We start from the raw sequence: 13,037 nt of genomic DNA on the forward strand, positions 1-13,037 counted from the left end.
AAAGTGTCTGAAGAAGTTATGGAAGAGAGTGGTCCAGACATAAAGAAAATAGATCTATAATGCAGGGCAGTATCCACACTTAAAGACTGAATTGTTAACTGGAAGTATATTACTATTCCATGGCTTTTTTTTTCCCCCTCTAAGAATGTGTAACTAAACTATTTACCAGTTGTGTTCGCTGGTTATATTGCAGTGAAATAAACAAGTTTTAAGCGTAAGGATCCTGTGCAAAATTTGGTATGCACCAATGACAGAAAATCTATGGTCTATCTAAAACTATTCCATATGTTTATGAAGCATTGTCATTTTTTGCAGAGTATGTTTACAGTGTTCCTGAAAACAACACTAGAAATTGATTACTGAATTTTTCAGTTCTTCTGTTCTGATGAAAACCAATTCTATGTGAAACAAGCACTTCAGGAAAGTGAAATCTGTAAAGTTCAGATGTAGTTTTGTTTGTAGCTCAAACACTAGCAGATATGGTGTTTACAGTAATTTTGTCAGTTCTAGTTTGAACTTGTGGGCTCACTGAAGAAGCAGAGAGCACGTTTTTATTTTTCTCCTTTATTCTCACCTTTCTGCTTCCTGACTAAGTATTAAGGAGATTAAAAAAAGTCAAAGAAATGTCTTGAGTTAATGTAAGTAGTAAGTGGTGTTTTCTCAGATGTTAAGGTGCAGTTAAGAGATAAGCAGATTTGTTTCTTCTTTGTTAGAAGAAGAACATGTTTGAAGAGAGTACTTCTTAGCTGAAAAATAGTTCTTGTGAAGAGGGTAAAAAAAAGGAGTAATGAATAGTGATTTTATGTTTATTTTTCATTTTAAATAGCTGCCTTTTTGTGCTCCAGTTGTCCTAGCCCAGTCTGTTGAAAATGTATGGACTACTTGCAGGATTAACAAACAGAAACGCCACTTACTGGAGGCTCTGTGGCTCAGCTGTGGTGGGGCAGGTATGAAAGTCTGGCTTCCCCTGTTTCCCAGAGATCATCGAAAACCACATTCTTTTCTGTCAAGACGGATCATGCTGCCTTTCCACATCAACATATACCCATTGGCTGTTTTGTTTGAAGATGCCTTGGTTCTTGGTGCTGTTAATGACACTGTGCTCTATGACTGTTTATACACTCAAACCAGTGCTAGAGAACACTTGGAGGTTCTCTTTCCTTTCTCCATTGTTGAGAGAACCTCCCAGATCTACCTCCATCACATTTTACGCCAGCTCTTGGTTAGGAACCTCGGTGAACAAGCCTTGCTTTTGGCCCACTCCTGTGCCACATTACCATACTTTCCTCATGTACTAGAACTGATGCTTCATGAAGTGCTGGAAGAAGAAGCTACCTCGCGGGAACCCATTCCCGACCCTCTCCTTCCCACTGTGGCGAAGTTCATTACAGAGTTCCCCCTCTTCCTGCAGACAGTTGTTCATTGTGCTAGGAAGACAGAATATGCCCTGTGGAATTACCTTTTTGCTGCTGTTGGAAACCCTAAGGACTTATTTGAAGAGTGCTTAATGGCCCAGGACTTGGACACAGCTGCCTCTTACCTTATTATCCTACAGGTGATGGTACCTAATATATTGCAAGAGTGGTGATATTTACTAATATTGCAGTATTTTAAAAATGTCATACCAAAGTTGTGCATGTTCGGCACATTTTTAATTTAACAGTTTTCTGTTGATATTATGCCCTGTTATGAAGGAGGGAGGGGAAGATCATGTGATGTAAGTGGTTAGTTTACTGTTTTAAAAAGGAAAATAGTAGCATGAAATTTGCTTTTTATAGTCTTTGGTATACTTGAATGTGACTCCATGTGGCTTAATAGGACTTTTGTTGCTCTACAGCAAAAGTAAATAACTTAATTACACTTTGTTACTTGCAGAATATGGAAGTTCCAGCAGTTAGCAGACAACATGCTACTCTCCTATTTAATACTGCCTTAGAGCAGGGAAAGTGGGATCTTTGTCGTCATATGATCAGATTTCTTAAAGCCATTGGCTCTGGAGAAACAGAGACACCCCCAGCTACACCAACAACTCAGGTTTGTGATGAGAAAAGCAAATACTGTGCATCAAACCTTTTATGATTAATTTTGACATTACATAGCTTGTTTGCTCCTTTGACTGTGTTGTTTTAATTTTCTTGGTTTTAGGAACCTAGTTCAAGTAGTGGCTTTGAATTCTTCAGGCATCGCAGCATTAGTTTATCCCAGTCAGCGGAGAATCTCCATAGCAAGTTTAATTTGACAAAAACACTGAGTATGCCTTCTGGCCCATCTGGAAAAAGGTAATTGGTAGTAATGTCATCTCCTTCCCCACTTTGTTAGGTACTGTACTGACACTCTTACCAATTTAAGTTCTAGAAATACATCCATATGATAGAGTTAGATTTGTGATAGTCTCCTTCCACATCGTTTGCATTTGTGTTTTCACAGCTCTTGTAATGTTTGTGTCTCTCACAACATTCTTTGGAGAATATATTCTCACACATGTAAATACATGTGTGTGTATGTATATATACACCCGTATGCTCGCTGACCAAAAGCATCTGAAACCACTGTATGCATGTGTAGTAATTTCAATAGCTAGTGAGATCACATGCCTCACACTTGAAGGCTCTGTTTTGCTGAAAGTTCACCGTTTGCGGTGTCATAGTTATCACAGTTGCACTGTGCTGCTGTGCACATGTTGATCTATCAGTGTGTTGACAAGCTACAAATAGGGCCTTTTACACCTTGGGGTGAACCACTCTAAAGCTGCTGTATACAGAATTGATATTTATAGGTATTATGGTTTAGAAGCAGCATTGAGCTGGGATTCATTATTATCTTTGTTTTGACTTTTTTCCCCGTAACGACTTTTAAAACAATCTTAGTATAAATTCAAATACTCTTAGTCATTTTTCATAGAGAGTACTATCTTAAAAGTTTTGATAGGAAGGGTCCTAGACTAATATTTGACTAGTTCTCTAAACTTGTTTCTCAGAAGTCAGTTTGTAATGGTATCTGGCTTTTAGCTCTACTGCTTTACTTTTTTTCTGCACTGCTATTAGTTTAATACTCAATAAACAGTGCTGCTGTTGTAACTTTTGTTCTTTATTTCACCTGCGTGTTGAGGCAGTGGGATCTTTCACAGAATATAAATAGCAAGGAATGATGAAAACTGCTTTTGCTATTAATATAGAAAGTCCCCCCCTGTTTTCTGCCCCCCACTCTGGTCACTTGATGTACTGTGGTTGTGGCAAACAGCCACAACGACTCGGTTTTATCAGTCTTAACGTGGTTCTGTGGTCTGTGTACAGGTGGAGCAAGGACAGTGACTGTGCTGAGAACATGTACATTGACATGATGCTGTGGCGGCACGCTCGGCGCCTGCTGGAAGAAATCAAGCTGAAAGACCTCGGCTGCTTTGCTGCACAGTTGGGCTTTGAGCTCATCGGCTGGTTGTGCAAGGAGAGAGCCAGAGCTGCCCATGTAGAGGATTTTGTGTTAGCTTTGAAAAAGCTACACAAGGATTTCCTTTGGCCATTTCCAGTCATACCAGCTTCGTCCATTAATTCACCTTTCAAGAATGGGAAGTACAAAACAGGTGCTGTAACATCTGACTTGATAAGGACTAGGTTTCCTTCCTGCAGTCCTTCATCTGTGAATCTGAATCTGTTCTGTCTCTGTTCAACCAAACAAAGAACAGGCTGAGGCTTGCCACCACAGCTTTCTCACAGAGGGTGTACTTTTTGAAGGGATTCTGTTTAGCACAGATGGTATCTCTTGTTGTGATGACTGTTTCTGTTGAAGTTTCCTACGTTCTCAAGTTTACTGAAGTGGGTATCACTTGTGCAGATGTTGAGCTGAACATGGAAATTGCTCCATGGAAATTCTGCTGCAGAAAATTACTAAAATCAATATTCTTATATAGTCTTTAGATTACGTTTGTTTAGGTTTTTTTTAAATTAAAAATTGATGTTCCTAATATTTGAAATTTGCTTTATGCTAGAGGGTAAGAGCTTGGAAGACTTCGATGTAAACTTCCTTTGTGTTACTAATTCCTCAGTTCACTGGCTTATCTCCTTATGGCAGAATTGACAGTAGCTGCCAAGCCTTCCTCCTCTTAGAAGCAGCATCCCTGTTGAGGTCTGTTGATGCTAACATTTTATCAGATGATACTCTTTCTATGCCAGTGCTCACATAAAAAGCTGATCAGGAATTCTTGAAATACCTAAACTTGCTGCATTCCTTATTTTCTTGGTCCCTCAGCAAACTAATTGAATATTGACTTAGATACAAGTTTTAGCATCCTGAAATGCCAGGAAGTCTGTTCAAATTTCTTTTTGGATAGCTACATGACTTTTCTATGGTCTGGTTTGTTTTTGGTTTTTTTTAGCCATAGGGGAGCAACTGCTAAAATCTCAGTCTGCAGACACTTTTGTGAACATGGAAATGGATACAGGGGTTTCAAACACACCTCGGAGTCGCAGCTGGCTTGGGACTGTCAGCTGCTCCCAGAGAGAGATTGACACTGTTTCATCCCATGGACCACACATGCAAGATGCATTCCTTTCTCCTTTGCTAAGTAAAGGTTAGTCACTCTTCCTTCTCTCTGCTCATTGGAAAAATGCACCTGGAATTATGCACTTAGATTTTGACATTTGTGTGCCACTGCTGTATTGTTGCTTCTCAACTGCTGATAAGGAAAATTCAGGGAAAAAAAAAGGGCTTGTTGAAAAGTAAACTGAAATTTTTACAATAGATAGTGACCATGCCGTACAGCTTTAAGTACTTGAAGTAGAATATCAAATTGATATTTGCTGAAGTTCCTGTCTCTGGTGATAATTTGAAGTTCAGTATTTTTTCATTCTGGCTAGGAAGAGTGTTCTAAGAGGTCTTTTTATCTTTGTCTAACGCACAGATCAGCCTCTTGCACAGGTTAGCACTGCTCTAATTGCATGAACTTTGTGCTTTTGGAGTTCTTTAGAGTGATTAGACATATTATTTATTGAGGAAGTTCGGAAAACTAGAGACCTGTATAGTTTTATTTTTTCCTATGGCTGTGTTTAAATTGCTTTTCTAAAAGCTGAAATGTATGATCAGCTTATGAAAATACAAGGGGGAATTTAATTTTTCATGTATTTTTTCTGAACACAATCTGAGACAGGAAATGCTTGTCTGACCATTGATCTCAATTTTTTTTACATTTTTTATACTCCCTCTTGTGTTTGAGCTTAGACCAACATTTTCAACAGTATCTAAGTCATGTCTTTTCCAGCGGACATGGAAAGACCTAATTGCTTCATGTGAATTACAATCTCCCCAAGATTCTAGAGCTTTCTATGAGATTCAGAACATTTGGAGATCATCTCCATCTGCTTGGGCACTGTCTCACTCTATTTTCATTCCTGTTTCTCTTGTTCATTAATTCTAGGGACTGCAGGAATGCATTAGGTTTATGTAAGTTTGTTGCAGAGCTCTGCAAAAAAGCACAACTAAAATGGGGAAAATTAGTATCTCTTTCCGTTGCACTGCATGTACTGCTGGTTTGCCACTATTGCTCTTTCTGTAAACAAGTATCTTATTCTTTTCTGAGCTTGATGAAGGCCTTTGAGTTCAATGGACTTTGGTATGCATTTAGAAGCAGTTTTTTCTAAAGTGAAATAAAATTAATAGTCTTTAAAACATTGCAAGCTGAATTCTAATAATAATAATTTCACAACTTACTAGTCCAGCAGTGGTATTCATGTGCAGGAAGCAAAATTAACTTCCTAAAAATTTTCTACAGAAAGATGCATCTGCTTTAATATGGAAATTGTTCTGAAGGGTAGGTGCCTTCATGACTCACCACTGTAATGGTTTTAGCTTTGCAGTTGTTACTGTAACTGAAAATTCTGTGGCTACAAGTGCTCTTCTTTATTAGAAACACTTATTTCTTTTTCTAATAAGTGCAAGTAAATATTTACATTACAAAGCGTTCAGAATTTTCAGGTTTTGTATGAAGAAAAGAACTTGATATTGCAACTTCATTTTTAACAAAATTAAAGCTTACGAAAGAAGAATCTTTAGACAGACTGTAACCTTTCCTACAGACTTAATTCTAGAACTGTAGTAGGCAAGAGGCTGCCTCTCTGCTTTTATGATGATTGCCAACACATATTTAGGATCCCTTATTGATATTATTCTCCTGAATTATTTTTACTGGATAGAAGAACTACTGCATTCCTGCAGGAATAGTTCTACCATACAGTTTGACAGGAAGAATGCTGAAGTGGGACGGACAGTATGCCTGAAGTAACTGTGATACACCAAAAGCTTTACTGTTTGTCAGTTTGTATAGGAAGTAGTTCAGAAATTCTGAGTCTTACTAAAGTAAGTAGTTTCTTTTTTCCCTTATGTTTCTGAGTGTTTTTGATAGGTGATGAATGCAGCATTGGTTCAGCAACGGACCTGACTGAAACAAGTTCTATGGTGGATGGTGACTGGACCATGGTGGATGAAAACTTCTCCAGTCTAAGTTTAACGCAGTCAGAGCTTGAACACCTCTCTCTAGAACTGGCCAGTAAAGGGCCGCACAAGTCACAGGTCCAGCTGCGGTAAGCAACTCATGTGAGCATTTGAAACCTAGAATTGCTGGTAATGCAGCATTAGGAGAAAGAATCACACTGGGACTTTGGCTTTTGTCTTGAGTGGAAAAATAAGTAGGATGTTTTTTTCCATATAGGTACTTGCTCCATATCTTCATGGAAGCAGGATGTCTGGATTGGTGTGTTGTCATAGGCCTTATTCTCAGAGAATCTTCAGTTATCAACCAGGTTTTCAGTATAATGCAGTCCGCTGATATTGATGGAGAAATCTGTCAGAATATCAAGACTGGCCTACATGCTGTTGACAAATGGGCTTCTACAGATTGGTAAGTATTACTTTCCACCTTCTTCTTCATTCCAGTTGTAGATAATTTGTTACCTAAAGAGGAACTTTCATCTCAGTCCTACCTGAAACATTCTGTCATCACAATCACTTAATACAGTTGTAATTAAACCGGGAAAAGAACAAAACACAAACCACACAACAAACCTACCAACCTTCCAACTTTTATTGTTTTATTAGTGTTGACTTTTTCTATTTATTTAAAAGAGTTCCTGCTTTTCAGGCACATGACAAAGGTACTAATTTCTAATTCACTCACAGTGCTCTCTCCCATTACCTTCCTAGCCCTGGGTACAAGCCATTTCTAAATATCATCAAACCACAGATCCAGAAACTAAATGAAATAGTAGAAGAGCAAGTACAGCCTGAAGCCTTTCAGCCAGTGAATCCTTCTAAGGTTCCTGAACAAGCAAACCCCAGAGCTGAGGAAAGCAGGACTTCATCTATCCATGGCACTAATCCTCAGTGTGATGCTGGCAACAGCAGTGCAAGCAGACATGAAGAGGACAAGGCTAAGACAGAGGATGAGGATTCATTCCAAGAAGGCAGTTATGACTGTGTTGTGTCTTAAATGGAAGATTAACAACTTCCCAGGTATCAGGTGTGAAAGGAAGCAAACCAGCTCTTAGATATGCTTCCATGTTTCGGATTTGAACTCTCTTTTGTTTTGTTTTGTTTTTTTGGGGTTTGTTTTGTTTGTTTTTTATTTCAATCTTTGAAATCTTTAGTGGGGATAACTAAACAGCAGTTTCATCTAATAATTTCAAAAGGAGGTAAATACGTTTCTTTTTTGATGGAATCTTCAGACTGCAGCTTTACATTTTGATACTTTAAATAGTGTTGGAGAGACAGTGAATACATATGGAAACAGGTTCAGCTAATGTTCATCAGTACCTTTACATCACCGACACGTTTTGAAGAAACTGCTTATATCTTGCTTGAGTTTAAAAGGCGAAGAGGGGATTAAATTTAAAAACTGTTATTCTTTGCAGCTTGCCTGCCTAGTAAATGTCTGATCAATGCAGTTCAGATTGGTTTGATACCGATATTTTGTATTAAAGGACTGTAAAATATATTGTATGTTTTTGTGAATAATCTTGTACAAATACTGAAGACTGTACCATATTTGGAGGTACCTATATGTATTGTGCATGTTTCTAGATGACTAGTAAAGTTAAAGCAGAGTTGCACTTCTTTCTGGATGACGCATACTTTACTGACCTAACATTGACACAAGGTGGCTTACCTTTTTTTTCACTGCCACTTACAGATCTTGTAGTTGGGTTAAGGGACTGCTGAAGGTTATTTATTTCATTGTAAATTCTTTTCTGAAAAATGGATTTTTTAAATGTAAATAATCATCATATACTCTTGCTATGGAAAACTAGTTTAACAGCTCATACTTAAACATTTTTCAAACATTTTATAATATGCATACTTCTAACTAAGACATATTTAACTTTCATACAATGTTATGGAAAGCTGGCTGCAGAAGTCTGTTGCTTTGAGGTACTTATTTTTTCTAGCTGCTGTCCCTATGTAATAACTACCTGTAACAGTATTAATTTAGATATTAGCTTGTTTGTACTGTGCAATCTGAACAAAAATGCAACATTACTCATTTTATATACAATAAACTAGTTTATTTTTTATAACATCACTTGATTACTGACATGGACCAAACTAGTCATCATAGGGTAGTTGCAGCATCTGTTGCTTTTCTAGTGTAGTTACTAGATGCACATCCATTTAAACTCTGAAAATTAAGACTATTCACAATTAAGTTTTTAAAAAATTGTGGGTTTATCATCTTTATTTCCTTTGTAGATAAGATCAAGTGCTTTAAAATGTATAAATATTAAATTGTTGCTTTAGAATGGCTTTCCTAAGCCAGTACAACCAGTACAAGTGCAATAATTGCAAGTATTACTTGGAAAGCTGGAGCTTTTAGTGAATGCAACTTGAACTTCATTTTAAGAGTTGAAACTGATATTGAAATTAGAGAAAGGAAATCCATTTTGAGTCCCAGCATTAAGCTTATTCTGCATTGTAGCTACTGGTTACAGATAATGTCATACCTACAAGCCTGTTGTGACCTGACATCAAAATCCATTATTGTTTTAAGGGGATAATACTTAAAGCTTTTTTTATGATAAAAAACTTGCTTAATCTATGTTAAAAGAAATAAAAACTGTGCTTCAAGTTAATATTTTTCTGTGGTTCTGTGGTAATTATGTAAGCCAAGCCTATTCTGATCAGCTTGCTGCTGTTCAAGATCTGTACAAGTAAAACCATACATTAACTGATACTAACATTCTTAATATTCATATCTTATTACTATGCTACTGTTGTTTAGCAGGTAAATCTTTTTAGTTGTGAAATTTTAGAAGTTTGTACTTCTTTAAGTAGTAATTATCTCTATGCAAATCTTACGTGCTAATTTTGTATTTCAATTTCACTGCTGTTATACCTGTAATTAAAAAACAAATGTATTCAACTTTACTTGATGTTACTCCTGTGAAAAATATCTATTTTCCATTTACAGTAAATTACCAGAATTCAGGTAGGTCATTTTAGAGAGACAAAGCTCTCAAAGAAACCACCCGATGAAGATTGTTTTGTACCCCTGTGGCCTGTTTTTTACTGGATGAAGGAATCAAGCCTTTACCTTCTTAGTGCATCTTTGAAGTTACACCCACCTTTTGCTTTATAAAGAGGTGTACTGAGTTTAAGTGACAAGGGCGTGGTAGCAAGGGGGACTGCAAGAGCTGGCCCTGTGTCAGAGCCAGTTCCAACAGACCTGCCATGGGACACAGCTAAGCCTGTCAGCCAAGCTGATGGCCCCCCTCTATAATGTATTTAACAAGGGGTAAAAAATGCTGTGGGAGATGAGTGAGGAACAGTCCTGCAGAGAGCTAGGCCTATACAGGAGCAGGAGGAGGTACTCCAGGTGCTGGAGCAGACATTCCCTGCAGCCTGTACAAGTTAATGCATGCATTAAATGTTAATACTAACACTCTTGCTATTAACATCTTACTACTATGCTGCTGTTCAGCAGTTACATCTTTTTAGAGCATGGTGAGGCAGGCTGTCCCCCTGCAACCCATGTTAGAACATGCTGGAGCAGATACCCACACTGCAGCCTGGGGAGGACCTCACACAGAGCAGGTGGATGCATGAGCCCTGAAGGAAGCAGCAGCACTGTGAGCCCATGTGGGACCAGGTTTCTCGGAGGAACTGTTGCCCATGGGGGACCAATGCTGGAATAGTCAGTTCCTGAAGGACTGCCCAGCATAGGAGGATGGATAGCAGCTGATCAGAGACTGTATCTATCCCATGAAGTGGACCCCGTGCTGGAGTAGGGTAACAGTGTGAGGAGGAAGGAAGCAGCAGAGGGGAAAATGTTGCTGACCATGACCTGACCCTCAAGTGACCATCCCCCGTCCTTCTGCACCATTGTGGGAGAGAAGGTAGAAGAGTGAAGTTGGATCTCGGAAGAGAGAGGAGGTTGGGGGAAAGTGGTTTTATATGTGTTGCTATCCTACTTTATTTTTAATTCGTAATAAATTAAGTTAATTTTCCCAAGGCCAGTTTATTTTATTTTGCCTGTTATGGGAATCAGTGAGTAACATCCCTGTCTCAACCCATGAGTTTTCTCATCTTATTTTCTCCTGGCCTGCTGAGGGGAGGGTGTCAGAGAGCAGTTTAGTGGGCACCCAGCAGCCACCCAGGGTTAACCTACAATAGGTTTCTTCGTCTACAAACTTCCACTACTAAACGTAAGAAAAATGGGCCATTTAACCAGTTGAAGGTCAACATTTCTTTATGGAATTCCGGCTTGTCACTCCTCTCGCTTTGCATATCCAGTTTACATGGCTGATGTAGGATTACCTCCTTCACCATTTGTGTATCATCAAGTTTTCTGGATCTGGTTCTCATCCTATGCAAAACTAATTGCCTCAGAATAACAGCAACAATACTGAATCTTCCATGCTACCAATTTAAAAGATACTTTCCTGTAGGGCATACTTGCAAAACTGCTTGAATCAAGTCACATTTCTGAATATAATTTTTCACAATCACATTTGTCAACCCAAGTAAGCTAATTTTTCATCTGTGTTTTAGTCCAAAGCAACCAATTTAAATAGTTTTAGACCTGAAGTATCTGTAAACTACAGGTTGAGACACACTGTTAAATAAACAGAAATACCAAAATTCATAATCTAGCTGGAACCTGTACACAGGAGGTCCTTCTTTTCATTACAAACTGAAGGGAAAAGTTGTCTGTGGTAATAATGATACTATAAAAGACGATGGTTAAATTGTGTAGCGTGGTAAGCTGGCTTCAACCGAAAGAAAGAGAGCCCCCAAGTACAGAAAACAAAAGCTACAGACAGAAGTTACTGTCTCATTTTAGTTTTCTGCCCTAGAGCTGAAAACTGTTGAAGTACTCTAGTGGGCAGTGAGATGAATGTCAGCTTATTGTGAATAGGATAAGTCATTCCAGTGTTTAACGCAGAAAACTGAGGAGCTTTCTCATACCACTCTGAAAGATAACAACTTGCAAAGTGTTCTGTTTATCAGGGAGCACCTGAATTAAGTAAACTCAAGGAGCATCCTACTGGAGAGTGCTAAGAAAAGGCTCTACAAAAGCCCACAGCTGGAGACTGAAGCCAGCCAAACCACAGACACGAGGCACCTAAAAAAAAAAGTCAAGGACTACCCCATCCCCACAGAAAAAAACAACATCCCCAGATAAACCATGCATGGTTACTTAAATTGACCTGCACACCTACTGGCTTTGAAACTTCTGTTTGTTCCAGTCTTAGAGTGCATGCATTGTTGTTCCTTTTCAGATTAACTACTGCTCATTTTTAAGACTGATTCTTGCAGCTTTCTGAAAGTGAATTCTTAAAAAAACCCTTTTGTTAATGGCCCATGATTCTTGACACGCTGCTTGAAATAGAGGTAGCAGGACTGGACCTTCCTAAACTGGCCTGTACTTCCTGCTCAAGATAGAACTTGACACTTGGCGTGTTCTCAAGCTGCACCCACAGCTCTGACATAAGCATTGCATGCTGCAGCCCAACAGTGAACAGGGAGCCTGGCTAATTTCTAGGACCAATTCTAGGACCTCCAAGACTGGAACAGATTTTCATGGATATTGAGAATGAATATTCTGTTTTCAAAATGGAAGTCGTGGTTACGTAAATTGATACTAAGACAAGTTTTGTGACAGAACATTGGTAAGAAGACGTGCAAGATCAGTAAACCTTTCTCCACCAAGACTGCATATCAAGTTTAAGGTGGGTCACCCTGCAGGCTCCTTCCAGATAATTACCAAAAATCAGATTAGGTTTAGCCCTCAAGGGAAAAAAGTACTGAACAGCTTTGCCATGCAGGCTAACTCTTCATTAGCTCTGTCCCATATGCTACAATTCGTTCTGTATAGACTTGTTAGATCTTGTTTGTTTGATTAGTGTTTTTCCAGCTTGCTTGCAACCCAGCCTAGATTAACAGACAGTAAAGACAGGTCTTGCTCTTGCAGAACTCAGTGTGTGATAGCTGAAATTCTCCTGTTCATTGCACCTATCCCAACACTTTCTTTCTTCAGATGCATACTTCTACTTGACAGGCAACTTTGAAAGTATGGCGACACACTTTAATGATGCATTAGATTGTATAACCACAACATGTACAGGCCTCCTTTGCTTAAATTGATAAAATGCTTTGCTGAAATTGGTAAAATCCTTAGTATTCAAAGAGCTTCAGAAATACGTATGTTAATAAAGAACATAATAAATTTTCAAAGCCACCAAAAGTCAGAGAAGAACAAAATAGAAAAGCAATTTAGAAGAGGTTGTGGATGTAAATTGTTTCAGATGAATACAGGAAAATTCTAATCAACCATCTGTTTACTGCCCCCACTAAGAATAAATGATTTTTCTACTCCCTGCCCTTCTATCCTTAAAATTATTATCTGCTTGCATTTTTTACACTTCACACTGTTTTATGAGAAATAAACAGTAGCAGAAGATTAGACTGCTTGTAATCAATGAGGAAGCAGATGGACACAGAACCAGCAAAATTTTCCATCCTGTTTTTCTATTTGTGATCAGCAATAAATCTAC

The 13,037-nt window shown here is 38.4% G+C and overlaps 1 protein-coding gene across 9 annotated transcripts in view; it reads left to right on the forward strand.

Moving 5' to 3' along the window:
- Positions 1-9,408, forward strand: part of RIC1 (RIC1 homolog, RAB6A GEF complex partner 1) — a 47,272-nt gene extending 37,864 nt beyond the window's left edge. For 4 of the 9 annotated variants that reach the window (XM_017808209.1, XM_017808211.1, XM_017808210.1 and 1 more), the window contains 8 exons: positions 827-1,555; positions 1,876-2,034; positions 2,146-2,279; positions 3,294-3,580; positions 4,373-4,567; positions 6,383-6,572; positions 6,701-6,889; positions 7,168-9,408. In XM_017808209.1, coding sequence (XP_017663698.1) covers positions 827-1,555; positions 1,876-2,034; positions 2,146-2,279; positions 3,294-3,580; positions 4,373-4,567; positions 6,383-6,572; positions 6,701-6,889; positions 7,168-7,477 — 2,193 coding nt within the window. In that variant the 3' untranslated portion in view covers positions 7,478-9,408. Of the gene's footprint in view, positions 1-826; positions 1,556-1,875; positions 2,035-2,145; positions 2,280-3,293; positions 3,581-4,372; positions 4,568-6,356; positions 6,573-6,700; positions 6,890-7,167 lie in introns of those variants that run through there. The other 5 variants (XM_017808215.1, XM_017808216.1, XM_017808213.1 and 2 more) reach the window with 4 other exon arrangements.
- Positions 9,409-13,037: the final 3,629 nt, after the last annotated feature.

This window comes from Lepidothrix coronata, unplaced genomic scaffold (genome assembly GCF_001604755.1).
Source record: "Lepidothrix coronata isolate B3197 unplaced genomic scaffold, Lepidothrix_coronata-1.0 Scaffold22, whole genome shotgun sequence".
Classification (NCBI taxonomy): Eukaryota; Metazoa; Chordata; class Aves; order Passeriformes; family Pipridae; genus Lepidothrix; species Lepidothrix coronata.